General features: G+C 39.1%; 1 protein-coding gene across 2 annotated transcripts; it reads left to right on the top strand.

Moving 5' to 3' along the window:
- Positions 1-41: 41 nt before the first annotated feature.
- Positions 42-22,177, top strand: slc38a6 (solute carrier family 38 member 6). Of its 2 annotated transcripts, XM_038286241.1 has the most exons (16): positions 42-274; positions 2,382-2,512; positions 2,597-2,670; positions 5,248-5,300; positions 5,401-5,440; positions 7,694-7,772; positions 14,020-14,105; positions 14,187-14,245; positions 14,318-14,389; positions 17,513-17,569; positions 19,814-19,893; positions 19,968-20,068; positions 20,148-20,272; positions 20,351-20,495; positions 21,563-21,657; positions 21,737-22,177. In XM_038286241.1, the coding sequence occupies exons 1-16, from the start codon at positions 182-184 to the stop codon at positions 21,818-21,820; spliced, it is 1,374 nt and encodes a 457-aa protein (XP_038142169.1). In that variant the 5' UTR covers positions 42-181; the 3' UTR covers positions 21,821-22,177. The 2 variants fall into 2 exon arrangements, with proteins under 2 accessions (XP_038142169.1, XP_038142170.1); XM_038286242.1 differs by lacking the exons at positions 42-274; positions 2,382-2,512; positions 2,597-2,670 and adding an exon at positions 6,262-6,281 and having other exon boundaries at positions 5,254-5,300.
- The last annotated feature ends 4 nt before the right edge of the window (positions 22,178-22,181 follow it).

Raw genomic sequence — 22,181 nt, 5'->3', positions numbered from 1 at the left:
ATTGGTCAGAGGCGGTGTCGTAGGAAAAATGCGACGAAGCAGGAAGTTAGGGGAGCCTTTTATCAATAACAGAGGCAATCAGCTGACTGCCCGATAAGCGGCGGGAATAAAGAGGGTCCAGGAGAAGATGGGAGCATAAAGTCTGAGAGCGAAGCTGTTTGTATGCTTTTATCAGTTCAGAATGAGCATCAACAGCAGCGAGCAGGCTGATGTTTACACTAAACTCTCTGGGAGAGGCTCGTCTGTCAGTGAGAGGACTCCTCTGTTGGGAAATGTGAGTATTTAATCACTACGTCTTCTTCTGTCATCGACATTAATCTATAGAAATAAGGAGTTTAACATCGAGTCGCTGCTTTGTTCGGGCTTTTTTTAATGGTCAGCATCACATGAGCTGGACTTCACTTTTTCAGTTTCCTTTGGGATTTCTGCTTCTGTCAGCACAGCAATCCACCCACACAGCAAGCAAGCAAGTGTGCAAAAAGGCTCACTTATGTTTATTTCTCCATTTACAAAAAGAACATTTTGTTTAATTTACTTCAATTGTTTTGCATTGTTCCATCGGGGTCTCTTCCTCCAAAATGTGTGTAAATTAGTGCTTTTGCTGCTTTTATACTTTAAATTCTCCATACACTTACTCTCTGTGAAGCATGTAAAAACTGAAGTCTGCTGATATCAATTTGTATGAGAAATTCTGTCTTTCTTTTAAGCATTAAACATAGGTATCAGTATAAAACAATGAACATGTGGGATTTTTATCTTACAGTAGCAGCTCTTTTCTTAAAGCTGAAATTTTCAGTGGTTGTTAAATTCCCTTTTTTGTTCATTACAAGAGTAATGACACGTAGGAAAACCAGATCCTCTGCCGGCTGGATGTCCCTTTAGTTGTCAATGGGTTTAAAAAAAAAAAGATGTTATATGTTCAATAAATGTTTCTCGGAATCATTTTGGAAATGGATTCGCAAATATTAATTTATATAAAAATGAATCTGAACCAATCATTAAAAAAAAAAAATAAGTGCAAAACATCCCCTTGATTTTTATAACTAAAACAATGAGTAGATTTTCCACAACCCACAGCTGTATTTTAAACTAACTTTCACATGTATCAGCCAGACAAAAAGGGAGCTCTTTTAAACTACTAACCACCTTAGTTTTAATTCCTAATTAATAATTGATTTAAAAACAACCATCACATCATGTTTTTATTAAAAGGATTCTATTCTTTTTTTTTATGTTAAAATAATTAATGAGAATGTGCAATGCTAAAATAAATGCTAAGAAATATTTTTCTACCTCAAAGTTGTGTGTTTGTTACAGAAAATGACCATTTGAGAACTAACAGCAGTCTGGGGTATATATGAGCATATCATTACTCCAATATAATAAGCAACAATTTTACTGGTTAGTTTTTCACGTGAAATTTTTTTAGAATTATCTATATTTTAATATTGTTAACTTTAATATTAACATTTCATGTTTAGTCATTGCTATACAGTTTTACTGTTTAGCATATAATTTACTGTAGAGTTACTGTAATAGCAGTTCTGATGGTAATAATGCTTTATTATCATTGTAATTATTATTAGTAGTAGTACTACTAGTGATAGTGAACTGTTTTTTTATGTTTCTGACTTACTGTAAAATCCCCACATGATATCAAAGTCGTGTTTTGAATGTCAGGTTATTCTATGTAGGTCTAAGCATATCAAAAATCAGATAAAATGTAATACTGTATAAATGTGAGCAGTGTGTTTAGACATCTGATCAATTCTTATTGGGTTTAATCAGTTTAAAGGTAATTTTCAGTCCATGTCATGTCATGTTTAATCTGTATCAGGTGAAGAGGTTGGGGATGCAAGGGTGGTGGGAAAAGCATTCAGGCTGGGGGGAAAAAATTGGTGTATTTCAAACTCAACTGTCTCCATGTTTATTTCTGAAGGACTCTGCAAATAGTCTTAATTCTCCTCTGTCTGGGTCTCTCCCATGCACTTCCCGTCTTTCGTTTCCTGTAACAGGGTGAATCTGAGCGAGAGCCTTGCAGGTCAATCTGAGCTTGTTGTGACACTGACACCAGAGTTGCCACTTGTTCTATCCAGGATATCCCCCATTAGAGAGGTCAAGCAGTTTGGGCAGCTCCCCTTATCCTGAGCTCAGGCAGCTGTCCTGCAGCCAGCAGCTCAAATCCCACCCCATCAATTCCTATATCCATCCCCTGATCCTGCATGCCCCTGCAGTGTTGTTTTATTACATCCATCATCAGGCCGAGCCAGTTGCTCCTTGTAATGTCAGGGGGAGTCCTCTGAACAGGTCTTTTTCTGCAGTTTTTGTTTTGTTTTGGTCTTTCTCTGTAGCTTTAATTGCTTTTCTTTTTCCATCTGCAGGGATCAGTACAGATCCGGACTACAGGAGCCTCCTTCGCCTCCTCTGTGTTCAACCTGATGAATGCAATCATGGGCAGTGGGATACTGGGTCTGGCTTATGCAATGGCCAGCACAGGAATAGTTGGGTTTTGGTAAGAGTGCACTCCTTCCACCAGTGCTGTCTTTCTTCAGAATAGTGTAAGGTTTATCAATTGGTGCTCTCCTTTTCTTCCCAGCATCCTGTTAGTACTGGTATCCAGCCTTGCAGCATACTCCATCCATCTGCTTCTGAAGCTTTGTGATCAAACAGGTGAGGGAAAAACACTTTCCAACTGCAGCCAATAAATAAACTGCAGGATTTCTTCGCTTATTGATGTTGACTTCATGCTCTGAATCGCTTTTCCTTTAACTCCAGATTTAATCAGTTTGTTGCAAAACTATCTATTGTTTGTATTCGGTTATTACTCAAGTCCTGATTGTGACTTCATCAGGTGATGCTTGACTAATGAGTAATAAAGGGTCAAAGGAGCCCAAAGAAATGATAACAAGAAAACACAATAGAGGGATGCGCAGGTTGTTGATTACCATTAAATCTATTTAAATACTGTGATGTTTTCACCAAAACGGTTTAAATGCTCAACTTTCATGCAGACATTCATCCCTTTTTCACTCTTTCTTCTTTTTATTTCATATGCTTTTTCATAAAATTTTAGTTCAGGCAGAAAGTTGATTAAAGACATTTATTTATACTTTACATTCCTGTTTTAGCTCAGTTAGGATTATAAATGCCAGACTAAATAAAGTAGTTTTCAAATTAGGGCTACAACTAATTATTATTTGGCAAATCGATTAATCTGTTGATAATTTTTTTGATTAATCAATTAATAAGCGAATAGCAAAAGGTTCCTTAAAGAAGACGTTTTATGAAATTAAAGCAGGGGAAAATAAAACTGTTCCACTTGAGGAGTTCTGGATAGAGCAGATTGACAGACAAAAAATATTTTTTATTTTAAATGTAAAATGTTAACATATCTTTTTCACAATTTTAGTATAATTGCTGCTCAAGATGGGCTGTTCTTTCAGGTAAAGGCATGTTTTAGAATCTCTACACTCCAGTTAATGATTAATCAATTACTAAATTATTTGACTCAGAAACAATCAAAAACTTAAGAAGTTGGGGAACCTTGAAAAGCCACGATGTCATGGCTTTAATGCTAAACGCTGCATATGATATTTTTTAGGAAGCATCTTAAACACTCTCCTCGCTCTATCAAAAGAAATCAGAAATCTGTTATTATTTGGAAGTTAGGCTCCCAACGCCATCATTGTTGTTAAACCGACATCATTGTTGTTAAACCGTTTCTATGATGTCACCTAGTTCTCTCCATAGTTGCTTTAATATTTGAACATGAAGATGTTGTAGAGCTGCAGGAAGGGTGGGATCGACCTTTAACCTTTAACCTGTGGCTGATCCATGCATGAATGTGTCAATCTGAAACCAATGGCTGTCCCATCAGCATGTCTAATTCTTTGGCCTCATAGGTGTTTCTGAACCTGGACCTGACCAAATGCAGCCACCTCAGATCATAGCACTTCCTCCACAGGTCTCCACTGGGTGTGATAGAAGCAGCATTGTATGCACTTCTTCTTATCTTGATGCTTGCTTTAGAACAGTGTAAATCTGGACTAATTGTCTTGTATTGTTGCTCCACTGCTCAAACTTTATGCTCCTTAACAAATTAAAGCATTTTTTTCTTCACTGATCAGAGATTTTTAGATGTTTAGTCCCCGTCCTAACTCTGTGTGTGTAGATTATCTTCACTTACTTTTATTAAAAATACAAATGGGTTTGCAGTTTTGGTTTATTTTTTTATGATTTGATTATTATAAAAACATTTAACTGAACACGGACCTCAATCATAAAAAAAATATTTGCTATAATATTCTTATGGTCAGCATCATTTGTATTATTTTTTTTAAGAAACATTTTTTTTTGCCTTAAATTGCCCTGCATAAATGACTCAAACACAAATATCCAGGCAGTAATAATGGAATAGGAGGATCCTACCTATCTGCAATGTTATATCAAGGCAATTACATTATTTTTGACAGGCAGTTGATAAAACATAATTTTTCTACTGCCATCATAGCCTTCTGGAAGGAGAAATGTTCTTTGTCCCACACATTAACTTGTTTCAGTGCAAAATCTGCAATTTAAGACAAAATTAAAAGAAGGCCTTATTAAGATGCTATTGAGGTCGGTCATTGTTATTATAATCAGTCAGACAAGTCCTAGATGAGCTTGCTCAGCAAAAAAGGACAAACACCAATCACTACAGTTTTCTGGTTGTATTGAACATTTTTAAATATGGAGGAAAAAGGGGAGCAGGTAAACCTGAGAGCAGCATCTGGACTGTGAAATATGGGATGGTAGAACCGTGTCGCATGGATGCTTTATACACAAATACTGAAGGGATATCTTAAGATCAGATTAGTTATAAAAGTCACAGAAGAACAACAAGGTCAGTGTTTTGGAGCAGCCAACTCAAAGTCCTGATTTTAGTGATATTAGAGCAGGTATTACCGAGTCTGGCTTGTAAACCGGACTCTGTGACTCCAGCCCTGTCAGGAGGAATGGTCCAATATTCCAGAAGGTTCTACAGAGCCTGTGGAAGATAACCCAAAACAGCAAAGCCATATTGTACAGTTTTAAAAAATGTGTTTGAACTGCTAAAAAAAATCTGTTATTCTGGCATTTAACTAATAGAAATAACATATAACTGGACTAAAGACCTTGGTTTTTTCTAATGAAGTTTTAGACTGTAATGGAAAAAAAGTCCTGATTTGTCTGACTTTGATTTATTTTTTAAATGGTCATTTGCTGCAGGTATCAATTCGTACGAAGAACTTGGAGAAAAAGCTTTGAAAAAACCAGGAAAAGTAAGTGAGGCCTTCAGGATTACTGTGAAGGTTCTGTTTTCATTTTGACTTGGGATGTTTACTCTTCCCTCCCCTTTTTTCTCTCCATCTCTCTCTCCAGATTTTAGTGGGATTGGCTATTCTCATCCAAAATATCGGTGGTAAGTTGGCCTTCTTTTCAACATGAAGGAACAGACATTGTTTCTGACATGTTGGACGTAAAACTATTATGTGGTTTTTATGAGAAGCAGAGCTGGGACAGAGCTGAGGTATGCTGCAGGGACAGTTTGTTTATTTTGGAGGGAGATATCGCCTCCTGCTGGTGAACAGAGTGGTCTGTGCTGAGGTTCTCTCTTTCCTCATCACCCCCCTGCCATTATCTAGATTCCCTGATAACCCCTGACCCTCTCAGCCCCCTCCCCTGGGCCTGAAACATGACTTCTCTCCTAATTGATCGCTGATGGCGAAACCCACTCCCACCCTGTGTGCGGAGAGTAGCATATTGGGGTCCCTCCCTGTACCCAACTCGACCACAAACGATGCTTCTCAGACAGCTGAGAGCTGAGCTGCTGCACCGTCATTAGTATCTGGGTTGAGTCGATTACCTCTGATGTTCTGGTGTTTTCCCAGCATGTGTCCAGGAGTGTGAGAGCCAGCACTCCAGAGTCCATCTGTCTCTACCCACAGCTTCTTTTATAAGAGTGCAATTAGCCTCACTCTGGGTAAACATTCATTCAGGCTGCCAAAGGCTGAGCAGCCAATTGACCTTAATTACTGACCACCCTACGGCTCTCACAGCCAGCCTCTCCTGGCTCTTAATGAAATGAAAGTTGTTCTGTCTCATGTTGGAAGCACTCCGCAGCTATTTGCTGACCACACAAAGAAGCCTCACCTCTATACTCTTTAAACATTACGTAAATGTTGATTATCAGTGTCTGTTTTCTTACCACTTGGCCAATAACGTCCTCTTTCTTCACTCAAGGGCCATTTTGTATGGTCGTTGTAAGTATTTTCTCACCTCTGATAGAAGTGTTTGTCATTCCAAGAGTAACCAGTTGCATGAAACTAAACCACCGCATCCCGACTGACTGACTGCTGTGTGTTCCTGTCAGTGTGTCTTTAATGGGTTACCTTTTTGTGGTGTGTTCACAGTGATGGATACGTCTTTGATGTGAAACTCTTTCTTTCTTTCTTCGTTTTTTTTCTTTGTTTGTTTCTTTGTTTGTTTGTTTCTTTGTTTGTTTGTTTCTTTCTTTCTTTCTTTCTTTCGTTCTTTCTTTCCTTCCTTCATTTCTGCATGAGTTAAGCTACTACCATTATAGTGAATGTGCTCTATACAAAGTTTTGCATGGAAATCTGTGAAGACTGAAATGTGGAAGGATTTGGTTTTGACATGGGAAATTGTTAGGAACCCTCGATATTGGTTCTCTTCCCCCTTAGAACTGGGTGAAGAGAAACAACATATTAAAGTGGATGGGTGCACAAAGACACGCTGCTACCAGCTACAGTAGTGTAATATGCATATATATATATATATATATATATATATATATATATAGCATGTAACAAAAGTAATTTCCCTCTGGGATTATTAAAGTATTTCTGATTCTGGTACCATGGTATGCACACTAGAAGCCCTGAAACATTTGATAATGGAGTCCCTAACTGCCAAACAGTGCTCATGAATAGCAGCTTTTATTCAGAGAGGGAATGTGCTTGTGTCTGTGTGGGCGAGAGCATTATTGGAGGAATTTTCTTTTATAAACAAATACAGGATCTGAGGGATTATGACTGGGATTATTTAAAGAAGAGTCACAGACCCGCCCGGGGTAGTAGGATTCCAGCTAGTCTTGCATTTTGCTTGGCTTTCCTAATAATAATTCCCTTAAACTCAGGGCTGAGCACATGCTGCTTGTGAGGCGCTTGCCCAGACCAAATGCACACTTCTTTTTGGGAGCGCCTTATCCCATTCCCTGCTATCCTGATGGAGCTTTTAGAAGCGGGCTTAAAGGAATTGAACTGATCCGCTGTCCATTTGGCTGTCAGAGAAAAATGGCTGTATCCTGTTGCCTAGCGAGGTGGAGAAAGGTTGGAAGTACCTGGATTAGTGTCAGAGATCGTTACTGTTAGCATTGCTGCTCGCCCTCCTCCTTCCTCACCCCTGATTTCCCATCCTAGCTGCTGTGCAGCAATTGGAAGGCCTGCATTATGTCTGCTCCTCATACTGAGGGCTTTACTGGGGATCTCCCAATTACCCTCCCATGTTGCGGTACCCCCCCTTCCTTTCCTTTGAATACACACCACCCTCACATAACAGCTGAGAGCTTCTTGTGGTGGCGTTCAGCTGCATGCTGTATTTGGTTGAGAATCGTTTCTTGTGATTTCATTTAATTTTCCTCATTTTCTCTCCTCAGCCATGTCATCCTACTTGTTCATCCTGAAGTCGGAGCTTCCAGCAGCTATCAGCAGCTTCGTGAATGCAGAAAACTCAGGGTGGGTTCATCCGTTACCCTCCTAATGAAAATGTTTTCATAATGTCACAAAATTGATGACTAATGCATTTATTTAAACTAGCAGCAAAGGAGTCATCCTGTTCTTTTAATAAACAAGATAAAGTTTGATTAACATTTTGGAGTAGATGGGTTTGAATGCACTAGAAAAGCCCAACTGCTGGGAGATTCTGTCTGATCAGAGGAACTAAGGACAGCAAACTGTCAGCAAAGTTTATGGGGGATTTTTGTGCGGCATCTTTAGCAAACATGGAATAAGAGGCTCTAGTTGGATACATACTAAATTTGACTTTTTAAACTATGCTGACTGCTTTATGTGGCAAAAACCAGCAACTGAAATCAACATCTGTGCATTGAAGCATAGCAGGGGAAGCATCATCCTGTGGAGTTAACCTGCAGATCTAAATCCGACAGTTTTTTCCTCAGGAGGATGGACCTCCATGCTGCTGAAAGAAATTGACACTCTGTCTACAGACTGCTCTAGTGCGAGCCAAATAAAATCATAGGTGTTGAAAAAGAAAAAATCGGTGTCCTCCAATTAAGGCCTTTTTTTGTGCTTGCTATGACCCAGATGACTGAGTTAGAGCTATTCAATGAAGAGGAAAGACTGAATATTCCAGACTCGTTTAGTTAGATTTGAAGCTTGATGAGTTAAACCCACAAACGCCGCACGTTTGTTCAGGCATATAAATTCTCCATAAAACATATTGACATTTGCAGAGGTAATCTGACAAACTCTAGGGAATTGAACACTTTGCAAGGCACTATCCATCCATCCATCAACTATCGGCAGCCTACATCCTTCGTTGACCTTTATGGGTGATCCTTCAGCTCCCCCTTCTCACAGAGCCTGGTCCCCTGGCCAAGAATGTAACGTATATCTCTTTATTATTGGCCACTCTGGTTTTCGCAGAACTTGAAGCAGCTCTCAGCCCCCAATCCGTCAACATCTGACTCTTCCCCACACAGCTGTTCCGTATTAGCGCGCTTCTTTCACCCTTCCACCCCCAAATCTCTCACACATGTTCCCAGAATCAGACTGATACAAGGGGATATCAGTTTTGCCATTCTAATTACAGCTCGCGGTGGCGGGGAGCAAAACGCTTCTGTTAATGAGTGGCTGTGGGATGTTAACAGAAGCTCACTCGCCTCCATCAGAGCTTGAAGAAATGAACAAATAAGCCAGGTCCTTTGTCACAATGCAATACAATTATAGCAATTCTGTTGACTTTTTTGTTTTCTGTAAAAGGTTTCTTTCTAGTTTTACTCATTGTGGTTTCCACCAAGCAGCTGTGGGAGTCAGTTTATGAGGCATTTAGTTAGATTCATGCTGATCTTCAGCTTTGTGTGGAGTCTAATGAACTGTCAACATCGGAGCATAATTTTTTCATCATCATTCTTTTCTTTTTTTTTTTTATCCAAATACTCTATAATGAAAAGTCCAACAGCTGAAGGCTGCCTATAGTTTTGCGTCCAGTTTGGATTCAGTCATTGGTCACAGTTTGCAAACAAAACATATAAAACCCTGTCTCACTGTCAAATTATTTCGTATTGTAGGGTTTTTGTTCATTACAAAAAAAACTCCACCATAAATTAGGTAATCAACAACTTAAGAGGTGGCACTTACAGAATACCAAAAGTATAGTCCTAACAAATTAGAGAAGTGAGTACTGAATATCAATTTCAATAAAGCTATAGAGGAATGTAACGTAATATAAACAAATAATTTAAACTGAAGTATCTTCTTAAACAAATTTTTATAGAAATAAACAAAAAAATAATAAATCTTGTGAGGATGACATTTATCCTACTGTAAATGGTCAAACTCACACACAGGTGTTACGCATCAGGAGCACCTGATCAGAACAATGGGCATCATGCAGCAACGTTCTTTTTATTCTTGTCATAAATTTTTCTGTTTTTCAAACGTGCCACATCAGATTCTACTAACTACAGAAGAGGATGAGGGCCACTGAAAAAAAATAGTTAACTGATTTTTAAATATTATTTCAGTTTGATATGGGAAAAAAATAGAATTCTGACTTTAATCTCAGAATTTTAGATCTTAATGTAGATGGGCACCATAAAGGAAGAGATGTGGAGCACTCAGCTTCACTGACAAAGATGTGTGTTGTTTGAGAGGGCCAGTGACACAATGGTGGAAAATGACGGAATTAGGCGATGCTATTTCATTAATGGAAGAGCAGAAGGCGATTAAGAGAAGAGAGCTAGTTTAGTCTCTAAAACAGACATGGCTACAGCTTGATGCTAACATTTCTTTTTTTTTGAAAAAAGTCAGAATTCTGAGATTAAAGTTAGAATTCAGACTTTTTTTATCTCATTTTATACTGAAATAAAATGTAAAAATCAGTTAACTTTTTACAATTTTTTCAGTGTCCCTAATACTCTTCCATAACTACCTTTTTTAACTTCAGTAAATAATCCTTGTAAACATGATGCAGTCAACGTGTTTAGTTTAGTTTTATTAGGATCCACATTAGCTGCCAAATAAATGGCCACTAATCTTCCTGGGGTCCTCACATAAAAAAATACATTACATTATGAAAAAACCATTAAAAAAATTGCACAAGTTGCACATTAGGAAATAATAGGAACATGAAAAAGAGTAGAAATATACAACATAAATACACAGGTCAGTTCATCATATCACCTGCAGTAGTTCTGAAGACAGTATCTTTTTGAAGCTTGTTCTGTTCTGGACTGTTTATGTGGTTATTGTCAGTTGGTTCCAGTGACATATGGCTCTATAATATACTGTGGATTTTAGATAGTTTGTTCTGGGTCGAGGGAGTTTAATGTCTCCACCTAGTGCCCGCCTTGTTAAATAATTAACAGTGAGTGAGTGTGTTTGCCAGAGAAATGTAAATATGCATAATTACCACCCCAATAATGGCAAATCAGGCTACAACTTCCAGCCCAATCAGAAGGTATTCATTTACAGAAATGGCATTAAAGACAAAGAAGTGACACTTTACCAGTTTGAGATGGAGGCTCTGCCTGAGAACTGAGTAGCAGAATTAAAGGACCTGTTAAAGTCAAGCAGTGAAATGAATCAAAAGGGTTGTGAATGATGTGGTTGTACTGCTACAGAAGTAAAAGGAAAATAGAGAAAAATAACAGAAAAAATCTACAAACAAGGTGCCATAAACATGTTAAGCAAACACAACACAACATTCTGCAAAATCTCCTTTTAATACACCATATACTGTATATCTCCAGACCAATTCTGCCATCCAATCATAAAAATAATAAAGGCCAAACTTTAATTTGATGACCCAAACATTTCAATTTTGTGCCATGAAGTGAACTGAATGCATGTCTTACCATTGGGAGACTTTCAGGCAGCAACATGTTGCTTAACATCCTCTCTGAACTTTCTATTCATTTTCTGTTCCAGATGTTACTTCAATAGTAGCTTAATCCTACATAGAAATAACAACATATTAAGCCAGTGTCCCCTTGGACCGATAGTTCTGTCATCAGCGAATAGAAATGTAATTTATAACTGCAGAGTTGCATAATACATAAAGATGTATCCTAATAAAATAGACAATTGCTTCTAAGTAACAACAAATGTAGTCATTTAGTGAAAAACTAGGTCTGGATAAGAGCTGACTGATTATGCAAGACCTCTTCATCAAGTTTGGAGCGCTTATAAAATAAACTCTTACCTGAGAGAAGATTAGAAATAGGAGAAAAATGTAAATGCAGCATTTACATTACAAGGAATTTGTTCATGTGGACGCTTCTTGCATGAGGCCCATTAATACTTCACACCTTGACTGAGGTTTGCCCTTTGGAAACGTCACGTTTAGTTTGGTGCTCCTGACTGTTAAAGTGAGAGGGAAAAACATAATGAGACCATGTCGGGCGTGGAAACCATCTGTTAATCCAGCTCTATCTGTCTAAGGCCCCGTCCACACGAAGACGAACCCTGGCCTAAACGCACAAATTTTTCACCAAACCAGCCTCTCATCCACACGAAGCCGGCGTTTCGGGGGTCTGTAAACGATCTTTTTTTTATTCAGCCTTCAGAGTGGGAAGATTTCGAAACGCCGTTTTCGCATTTCCATCTTTACGCTCTAACCGCATATTTTTTTTTTACACGCATGCGTCATAGCGTCGCCTCTAAACACGCATGCGCGACACATCACAACAACAATGGCGCCGTTGCTGCTAATGCTACTCACCCTGCTGTCGGGCTTACAACAGAATCTTCTTCTTCTGGAATATCTCCAGGAAGAACAGAGCAATATCGATGACATAGTTCAGCACCTGAATTTGACTTAACCAAGAAAATGGACCCGCAAGGCAACCATGTATAAATATTAGTGCCATGTCCAACATTTCGTCGCCTATTTTTGCTTTGGCACCACAGCGCCACTTACAGGCCTGGCATACATTTTGCAGCGTTTTCCTGCATTCGTGTGGACGCTCACATTTATTTTACGTCTCCGTCTTTACGGCAAACGTTTTGGAAAATATCAGCGTTTCGTGTTCGTTTTGACTTCGTGTGGACGGGGCCTAAGTACATTCACTCTGAAAGCAGACCTCGACATGCTAAAATACATCGCAACAACTCTAAGTAATTGAGAAAAAGTCTGAGAAAATTCAAAATTGATTTCTCATTGTATTTGTGAGTTCACAAACACATGAGAATCCATCTTATCTTGATGCAACTTAATCCTTTCGAAAGCGACTAAAGACGGTTCGGTCAAACATGTTGCAGTAAGATGGTTTAATGCAGGACATATAGATGTGAGGAAAGCAGGAGCTGCAGAGCTCCCATTCTGAAGACAATACACATCTCCAATCTCCAATTCTTTCTTTAAAGGAGGAAAATCTAGAGCCTAAAAGCGTGAGTTGTAGTTCCTCATGTCTGCTGGTAATTAACTTGTTACCAAGATTGGCTCAAACCAAATTTTGGTAGGAAGGACTGTAGATGTTGCTTCACCCAATCAGCTGGAAAGGTTCTGCTGAATGTCCCTCTTTACCCACTGAACACATTCTATGAGAGTAATCCCAGATTAATAATTTGAGGAACTAAATCTCAATCTGTCTGGTAGAGAGCAAAACATTTGTTCTTCAAGTCATTTGGACTGGTAGAAAAAAGATGGGTTAGTTTTTTTTCACAGTTTGAAAATTTAACTTATTTTTTTTTTAATGAGAAGAGGAATATAAATTTGTATCATTTATGTTTCAAGAAATCAGTAAATTAAAAGCAAAAATAGCCATCAGTATGTAAACATTTTTAATTTGATTGAATGTCATAATCTTCTCACAGCTTTACTTCATGCTTTGAAGTCTAAATCTGTATAATTCATTTAGTTGACATGAAATTAATTATGTAAAATATTTGAAAAGAAAGAACACTTACATTGATTACTTAATGAGGAAAATTATTCTTTTAGATTAAGCAGGAAATAAATCAGCGTTTTTCTGTGTTCGCTCCAGTGCTGTGGCATTTCGGAGTGGGAGATGCTCCACATCTCACCCTGTATCTCTGTATATTGAGTTTAAAGCCTCCTGAAGATCCTCGTTTAATTTTTTTAAACATGTCTAAATATTTTTCTTAACTGAGCAATGGAAGATTGTTGAGACACAGCAGACATCCAGTTGTGGGATGGGAAGCGTGTAGTCGGGACAGAGGGTAATGACACAGCTGTGAAGCTGCCAAACGGGGGCCAGTGGGTGTTGATGTGGTCGAAACAGGTGCCTCTGACACTGGGAGCTCCAATAAACAGCTGCAGAGCCAGTTTCTTATGACCCTGCGCTGCGGCAGCGACACCCAGGACCCTTCCCATCCAGCCCCAACCCCAGCGGAGCCAACATGCCTTCCACATGTGTCACTACAGCCCACCCCTCCTCCTGCACAGTCCTGTATAAACCACCAAGGCTCTCCTTTAGCAAAAGAAAATATTATTCCCCTCTCTAAAAACCTGCAAGAGAGCTGTGGTCTCATCTGATGGAGCGGCACAACGTTACCATGTGAACTACAAGGTTGTTATGATTTGGAAGAGCTAAAGCCTTTAATTCGTTCCACATGACGAATCTGTCGCTCTGTATTTGAGCACAAAATGGAGACAAATTTCCAGAGGCGGTTGGTCTGAAAGCATGGCAGATTGGTCTGCGGCTGTCGCTGTGACATTTTAGAAGATCTGCTGCAGTTCAGCCTTGACTTTTAATACTTGACTCCTTGTGTTTTCCAGGAATGCCTGGTATGAAGATGGCAGGTTGCTCCTCATCATCGTCACAGTTTGTATTGTTGTGCCTTTAGCGATGTTGCCCAAAATCGGTACGTTTTTTCCTCTTTCTAGCCTTTACTGGTTTGAATCACTCCACCTTACTGGATCTTTCTCTCTCCCATGCTCCACAGGATTTCTGGGTTACACCAGCAGCCTTGCCTTCCTCTTCATGCTGTATTTTACAGTTGTGGTGAGCTCTGACCTCAGCCTGTAGATGTCTGATGACTGTATGTCCTCCTAAGCTAACTTTCTCCACTTCTAGGTTGTGGTGAAGAAATGGTCCATCCCTTGTCCCTTGCCTCACAACGTCACAACGTTCCCAGACCTCGAGAAGGTGAATGTAAATTTGCAAAATCGATGTCTAGGAAATGAGATATGTTCGTTTTATAGTGATGCGTGTGACATTCACATTCAAATGAGCAGGAAAGATGCTCTCAAGATGACTTCAAGCCAGACAGCTGCAAATATAGCCAATAGATTGATTGAATACATTAACAAATGGGGGCTGACCAGCAAACACCCTGTAGTTGTAACAGACAATGTGCAAATATGGTTTGTACAGTGGAGATAATGCAGCTCATGAATATCTGTTGTGTCACGTCAGCTCGCTCGAGTGAGGCTTCACTTTTTCACTTTTCACAAACAAGTTTGCACTTTTGAGACAGTTTTGTTCACATCTCAAGTTTAAACTGTCTGATTTACAAGTTTGCACTTTGTGTTTAATATGACAGGAAAAAGTAAAATACATGAGTATTTTGAAACACAGTTGAACCTCTTTCATTATTGTAAAAACAGATCGAATCTAAATTAATCGATTTAGAACTTTATGAATCGAAATCGAATCAAAATACCCAGCCCTAAACGCAACGTTTCTGTCACCTCTGGCTTTAGAAGTACAACATTCATCATCCAGGCCTAAAAACTGCTAGTCTAAACCAGAATACGTTCCTGTTAGGTGCTCAGTGAATATTGCTACCAGTACAGAGTGCCACTTGTGCAATAAGTATAGTTGTGAACTTTTCTTGCTGTTAAATACTTAGCTGTCGACTGTTAGTGCCGTTATAACAAAGTAGAAACTTTTTGGGATGAGGCAACTAAACCGAAGAGTTATGGACCAGGTGTAGGTCAGAGAGGGGTGAGCGTAGACTGACATAAAGACGTCAGCAACTTTCAACAGAATCAGCAGCTTCTAACCTCCAGATTACATGTGGTCTTCAGAGTAGCTCAAAAAACGTTAGTATTTAGTAATTTAGTCTCAGAATTCTGACTTTGTTCTCAGAATTCTGACTTTTTTCTCAGAATTCTGACTTTTTTCTCAGAATTCTGACTTTAATCTCAGAATTCTGACTTTTTTCTCAGAATTCTGACTTTTTTCTCAGAATTCTGACTTTAATCTCAGAATTCTGACTTTGATCTCAGAATTTTGGATCTTAATGTAGATGGGCACCATGAAGGAAGAGATGTGGAGCACTCAGCTTCACTGACAAAGATGTGAGTTGTTTGAGAGGGCCACTAACACATTGGTGGAAAATGACGGAATTAGGCAACTTTTATGTGACTGAGGGGTCCCCTCATTAATAGAGGAGCAGAGGGTCATTAAAACAAGAGATCTAGTCTCTAAAACAGATATGGCTATGGCTTGATGCTAACATTTTGTTATCTGTCAGAATTCTGAGGAAAAAAAGTCAGAATTCTGAGATTAAAGTCAGAATTCTGACATTTTTCCCATACTAAACTGAAATAAAATTTAAAAATCAGTTAACTTTTTTTTTCAGTGGCCCTAATCCTCTTCCGTACCTCACCTTACCAGGGGCTATGTAAGGAGTTTGATGCAGCAGGGTAAATCAGGGTGTGGCCGGACTCTAGAGCAAGTTCTTTCCAAACATTTCAACCCCAGAATAACAATGCTATAGACTGGTGTTCTCCTAATATACATATAATCACATCACTCTATATTTATTCATACATATAAACAGAAGTAATGTCATTCATTTTAGATCAATGTATTTTTTAATGGCATTTAATTATTAAAGTAATCATTTAGATAGATTTTTGATAATTTAACAGTACAATTTTATTTTAGTTGGGCATTTTACAATTTAATGGTATTTTAGTATTTGAATCATGTATTAGATCAATAACGTCTTTAATGGGACATTTATTTCATGGGCTAATCACAGTTATGTATTTCACAATAAACCACATTAATTATGATTAATTATGAAAACCATTTCATGACCCTCCAGCTGGTGTCTCATGCAATAATTTCTGTTTGATTTGTTTTATTCTTTACACAATTATATTTAAAACAATACAATTGTATCATTACAATTTGGCATTAAACAAATGAAAAGGAACAGGGAATGGATAAACTTCTAACACCTACCCCTATCTATATAAGTATTTCTATAAAAAATACAACAAATCAGTTGAATAGAAGAAAGAAAATAAACATAAAAAAATGTAAGTCATGAATTCCTTTCATGTTCTAGTACATAAAAACTAATTTTAGCTTTGCAATTTCCTTCTTTATTTAAATCTACCCTTCAAAGAGTTTTTTGTTGTTGTTTTTTTTTTGGATCAGGAAATATAATTTGGCCTGATGAACTTTTACAATCTTTTGGGGATTTTAACATTGCCCTCCTTGCTGCCAAACTGAATATTCCCTGAAAAGGGAAATTCAGCATTATTTCATGTCTTTTTGTGAACACTTTAATCTCTATGACCCACTTTTTAGTGATACAATTTGTACTGCATCACCTGTCTCACTCTAGACATAATAAAACCTGCATGATTCTGGTGCTTTTCTTGTCATTTTGTCCAATTATAAAGGTTTTCCTTCACCGTGTCTATCTTCATACTACGGAAACACATTCAATAAAGTTATGTAAATGGAGTTGTGGTCTGAAAACACAGCACCTAAGCTGTGTCATTTCAAATAGGTCTTCCTGTAGCATTGATTAGTGGAGTTTATGTCTCATTCTGGCTCTTAATTGCTGCTGCCTCTGTACTACTTCAGCAGTTAAAGCAGAAAAGGTTCTGCTGCTAAAAAAAAAAAAAAAAATGAATGTACTTTTAGCCTTCAGGAACCAAAGGTCTGAGGTTGGTAGTTTGTGTCGAGACGGTCATGGCCAACAGGATTAGGAGGAAACCTCAGGATGTTGATTTACTGATTGAGTCAGATTTGGTTGATGAGTACCAGAGAGGTCTGCCCAGAGTTCTGCACGGTGAATAAAGCCAGTCCTTAAGGGAAGGAAGTCCAGGTGACCTTTCCTGATCCTGGAAATGAACTCTGACTTTTAGAAATTCAACACCGTGATACAACTCCAGAATGAGCATGTGCTAACTTATGACTTCTAATTGTAAAGGCGTGTAGGCAAACAGTAAGAGTCGCTTTTGTTCAAGACGACTAAAAACATTTTAAGTCTAAATACGTTTTTATTTCTTTTATTTTCAGTCATCAAATGTATCCAACTCGGAGTGTACACCACAACTCTTCGTCCTTTCCATTAAGGTGCGTATGAATTTGACTTTCTCTCTTCACAGCAGGTATGCAGTCCTCTTTAACGGTTCACACCCTCACCAATAATGCATTGCCAGATGTTCATAATGATGGAGAGCAGCTCCCCTCACATTTATATCACATGCTGACGTTCATCTCAGCCATAGGCCTTTGCAAATTGATCGGACCCCTTTAACTTTTCCACATTGAAAACTTCAGCTTTTGTTGGAGGGTTTTCTGCGATACATTAAAAAAATAAAAGCATACAAGGAGTTTAACAAACAAAGCTGTAAGGTGTGCTGAGCGTTTGTTTTCACCCCCCTATGGGCCGAGGCTTTGTGGAACCAGCTTTAACTTTCCCTGCAGGTCCTTTAGGGCTTTGCTCTTCTAGCGTCACACATCTGGAAACGGACATCTGCATCCATTCGTCTCTTCTAACTGCTTCAAGGTTCTTTAGGTTGGATGCCGAGCGTCTGTTGGTAAACCTGTTCAAATGCAACACTTGTGGAACTGCAGTCAGGATCTGTTTACAAATTAATCATATATTTAATTTTATTTGTTAATTATTTCGACTAATTATTTTCAAATATGGGCTGCTCAGTGGCACAGTGGGTAGCACTGCTGCCTTGCAGCAAGAAGGTTATGGGGTCTTTCTACATGGAGTTTGCATGTTCTCCCTGAGCATGCGTAGGTTCACTCCGGGTACTCCGGCTTCCTTCCACGATCCACAAACATGAAAGTTAGGTTAATTGGCTCCTTAGGTGTGAGTGTGTGCATGAATGGTTGTTTGTCCTGTTTGTCTCTGTGTTGCCCTGCGATGGACTGGCGACCTGTCCAGGGTGTACCCCGCCTCTCGCCCGTAGACAGCTGGAGATAGGTACCTGTACCCCTCACGACCCCAAATGGGGCAAGCGTGTCAGATAATGGATGGATGGATGGATGGTCAAATGTAAGAAGAATAAAAAGGAATTTAATCGTTTTACAGCACAAGATATGGAAACAGTATTTGTATGTCCCTGAAGTAGTGAGAACAGTTCAGACCTGACAGACTTCTTGCAACATTCCTTTCACTTAATGTTGTTTATATATTTTTGTTTATGGTGGACTTGATGAGTTTGATCTGGACTTTGATTAGGCTATTGTAGCTTTGAACAAAACCCACGTATTTCTGGAAAGTGAACCTTTGCCATGGTTTCCCGGTTTTTACAGCCTCTAACAGATGGTTTAGCTCCATCCGTCTTGTTGCGGACTCTGATCAGCTCCTCTGTTCAGTTTCAGTGTTTTTTACAATAAGCTGTTTTTCATAAATATGTCATTATTTTCTTAAATGTTAACAAGTATCTAATATTCTATCAAACCAAGAGTTATTTTAAACATGAAAACGAAGTTCTTTATCTGGGGTTATTTTGCCTGTTTCTCAGTGATGCTTTCATAAAGGCCTCTGTCCTACCTGAGCTGTAGAGACTGATATTTTTTCGGGAATCCCATGGGTCACGGGATTCCCGTGGGATTCCCGTGGGATGGGAGTCAGTATTAGTAACGATCACGGGATTGGGACGGTACAGGATTAAACATTAACGGGAGCAGACGGGAGCGGGAGCAAACCAATAGTAACTTCCGCTCTGAGTTTTTCACCCGCGCTCAAAAACAACAAGAATGGGAGTGGTGCAGGAGCGGGAGTCATTCTGAATGGGAGCGGGATGGGAGTGGGAGTAATTTCACCAGGAGTGGGACGGGACAGGATTTAGATTTCTACTCTGGCCCGGGATCGGGACGGGACACCATTTTTTTCTGTGGGAGTGGGACGGGACAGGAGTGAAAATCCACTCCCGTGTCAGTCTCTACTGAGCTGTGGATCCCTGCAGCTTCTCAACATTTACTATTGATTTCTTGTTTACTCTTTTGATTAATGCTCTCCTTGCCTTGCCTGCCTTAGGGGTACTACCATGTCTTTATGTAGACTAATGTACTCAAAGGAACCTCTGATGCTTCAGTATTAAAGCAGGATTTATACCGAGATTTAATTACAAAGAAGCTGACTGTATACTAAGTATGTTATATCCTGAAATTGGTTGAACTTTATATGGGGACATTACAGGAAGGGGGGAATACAAATGCTTCTTTTGCATGGTATAAAAAAAATTAATGAACCTGCCTTGTGGTTTAAGGTCACAAGCAGACCAGTTACCCAGAAAGTCCAGCATTGTCCCACCTGCTGATTGTTGATGATGCCTGAACTGTGCCTGTTTGTTGCAGAGTGCATATGCCATCCCCACCATGGCCTTCTCCTTTCTGTGCCACACGGCCATCCTGCCCATCTACTGCGAACTGGAGAGGTCAGCCCTGCAGATAAGTCCTTCAACCCCATCACCATGACCATAATGCTCACTGAGCGACTGCTTTCTTTCAGACCAACCAAAGCCAGGATGCAAAACGTTGCAAACATCAGCATCAGTCTCAGCTTCCTGCTTTACTTCATTTCCTCTTTGTTTGGGTACCTCACCTTCTATGGTAAGCCTGCACCATGAAGCACTTTGTCAGTTCAAAGTCCTGATCTGACTGTGCTTCTTCATTCTTCTTCTCCTTTTAGCTCACGTAGAGTCAGAGCTGCTGCTCGGCTACGGAGAGTACCTTCCCCGGGACATCATGGTGATGACGGTTCGGCTGGCCATCCTCCTCTCTGTGCTACTCACAGTGCCGCTCATACACTTCCCTGTGAGTGTGCTATACCTCGCACATCTTCTCAACCAAGCACTTTTAAATTTGAAACCTTTGTTTCCATGAATGCTGCAGGCCCGTAAGGCTGTGATTGTGCTGTTGTATGGAGGACGCTACTTCTCCTGGCTGACCCACACAGTCTCAGCTCTGATCATCCTGAGCGTGGTGCTGATGCTGGCCATCTTTGTGCCTGACATAAGGAATGTGTTTGGAGTCGTTGGTATGTAACCAGTGAGGACATTTTAATGTTTTTATTTTTTATTTTATCCCACCCCTGCAGACAGAGTTGGTGGCTCAGGTTTGTTTCCACCCACACGTTCATTAAGCTCCAGTCTCAGATTCTTTATAGGTCTGCGATCTGGCGTTATGATGGCCAGTCAAAAACCATTACTTGAGTCCTTCTTGAGTCCATCCAGCAGCAAAGCACTCCCACAGCATGATGCTGCCACTTCCAAACGATTAAATGGTCAAACACTATTTTTATCTTTTGTTCAGGGCAGGAATCAAGACTCAGCACCAAATCATGCTCATCTCTGAGATGCACAGCCAGTGTCCTTGTAAAACTGTAGATTATGGACATTCCTGTGCTGTTTATTCTTGCACATTAGATAAAATCAACATGGCACCTTCATGTATCCTTAGTTCCTTTTTGATCCCTCTGTTGAATTTTGTAGATTCTCTCCATAATGTGACACAAGGAAATTGAATGTTGACTTTAAAGCAGGAGCTTAACATCATGATATTATAACCTAAGCTTTTCTAACTAATCTAGTACTCAATGTCTGAGGAAACCTCTGAATTTAGGGAGAGTATTAAATACGTTCTTAAAATAGTGGCATTAAGTAAAATAGTAATAGTTTTGGTTATTCTAATTTGCCTCAAACAGTAAAAGTTTCATCCTATTTTATGTCTTGTATTTTGTTGAAGCAATTTTCCGCTTCGCTGCAGATTTTCTGCTTAAATTGAAATTTTAAACCATACAACCAGAGGAAACCTTTGGAAAGTTTGGCATCTTTCTCTATTCAAACAGTACATATGAAAGAGATCAACTATTTGATCATTAGAATTCCATTAGTTAAAAATTTATTAAAAGAAACTACAGTTATGTTTTGAAGATGGACTAGCAGCAGCCACTTTGTCAATATCCCTGTTATTGATTGTTGCTTCTAAAACTGCATTTTCTATGCATAATTAATGCTGCATTGTGAACAGTCTAAAAAGCTGCAGCAGTTAGATATGCTGCACATTGTCTTCATGCTGTTAATTTTTTCTCTCTGTTCCTCTCAGGATCAACGATGTCCAGCTGCCTGCTGTTTGTCTTTCCAGGCGTCTTTTATCTTAAAATCAGCGGCCAGCCGCTCCGATCGGCCGACTCCATCGGGGTAAATCTGAACAGTAAATAACATGTTTGTTACCTTTAGGCCTTTTATGCTTACCTGCGGTTTGTTTTTGTCTCCCTAGGCTATATTTCTAGTGGTTTTTGGGCTAATAATGGGTGGTACCAGTCTCTGTGTGATCATTCTTTCCTGGGTGTTCAGTTCCTGAATCCGCTCCGACCAAAACCCTGTCCAAAGCAGGAAGGAAAGGGAAATATGGACCAAAGAAACGGAACCTTGAAAGAAATCAGCATAAACTCAGGGACTTTTTTTAATGAACACTAATACATTTGCATTTTTTTAGATTGAAACAAACTTTTAGTACATATTGACTTTAAAAACAGACAATTCAGTTCAGCAAAAAAATGTTTTATTGATCCAAAAAAGGGAAAATGGACACAAAAAGATAACAGAACAAATAGAGATTTGTTCTGGATTTCAAGATGAAGAAGGGTTGATTTTTTTATTGTTTCAAAGCTGTGGTTTTAATTATGCACTTTATATAAATCAAAACAACAATCTATTTTCAA

Source organism: Cyprinodon tularosa, unplaced genomic scaffold, assembly GCF_016077235.1.
Source record: "Cyprinodon tularosa strain WSP-4 unplaced genomic scaffold, ASM1607723v1 ctg222, whole genome shotgun sequence".
In the NCBI taxonomy this organism is placed as follows: Eukaryota; Metazoa; Chordata; class Actinopteri; order Cyprinodontiformes; family Cyprinodontidae; genus Cyprinodon; species Cyprinodon tularosa.
Note: the sequence above shows the minus strand (reverse complement) of the source record. Positions and strands in the feature narration are given on the sequence as shown.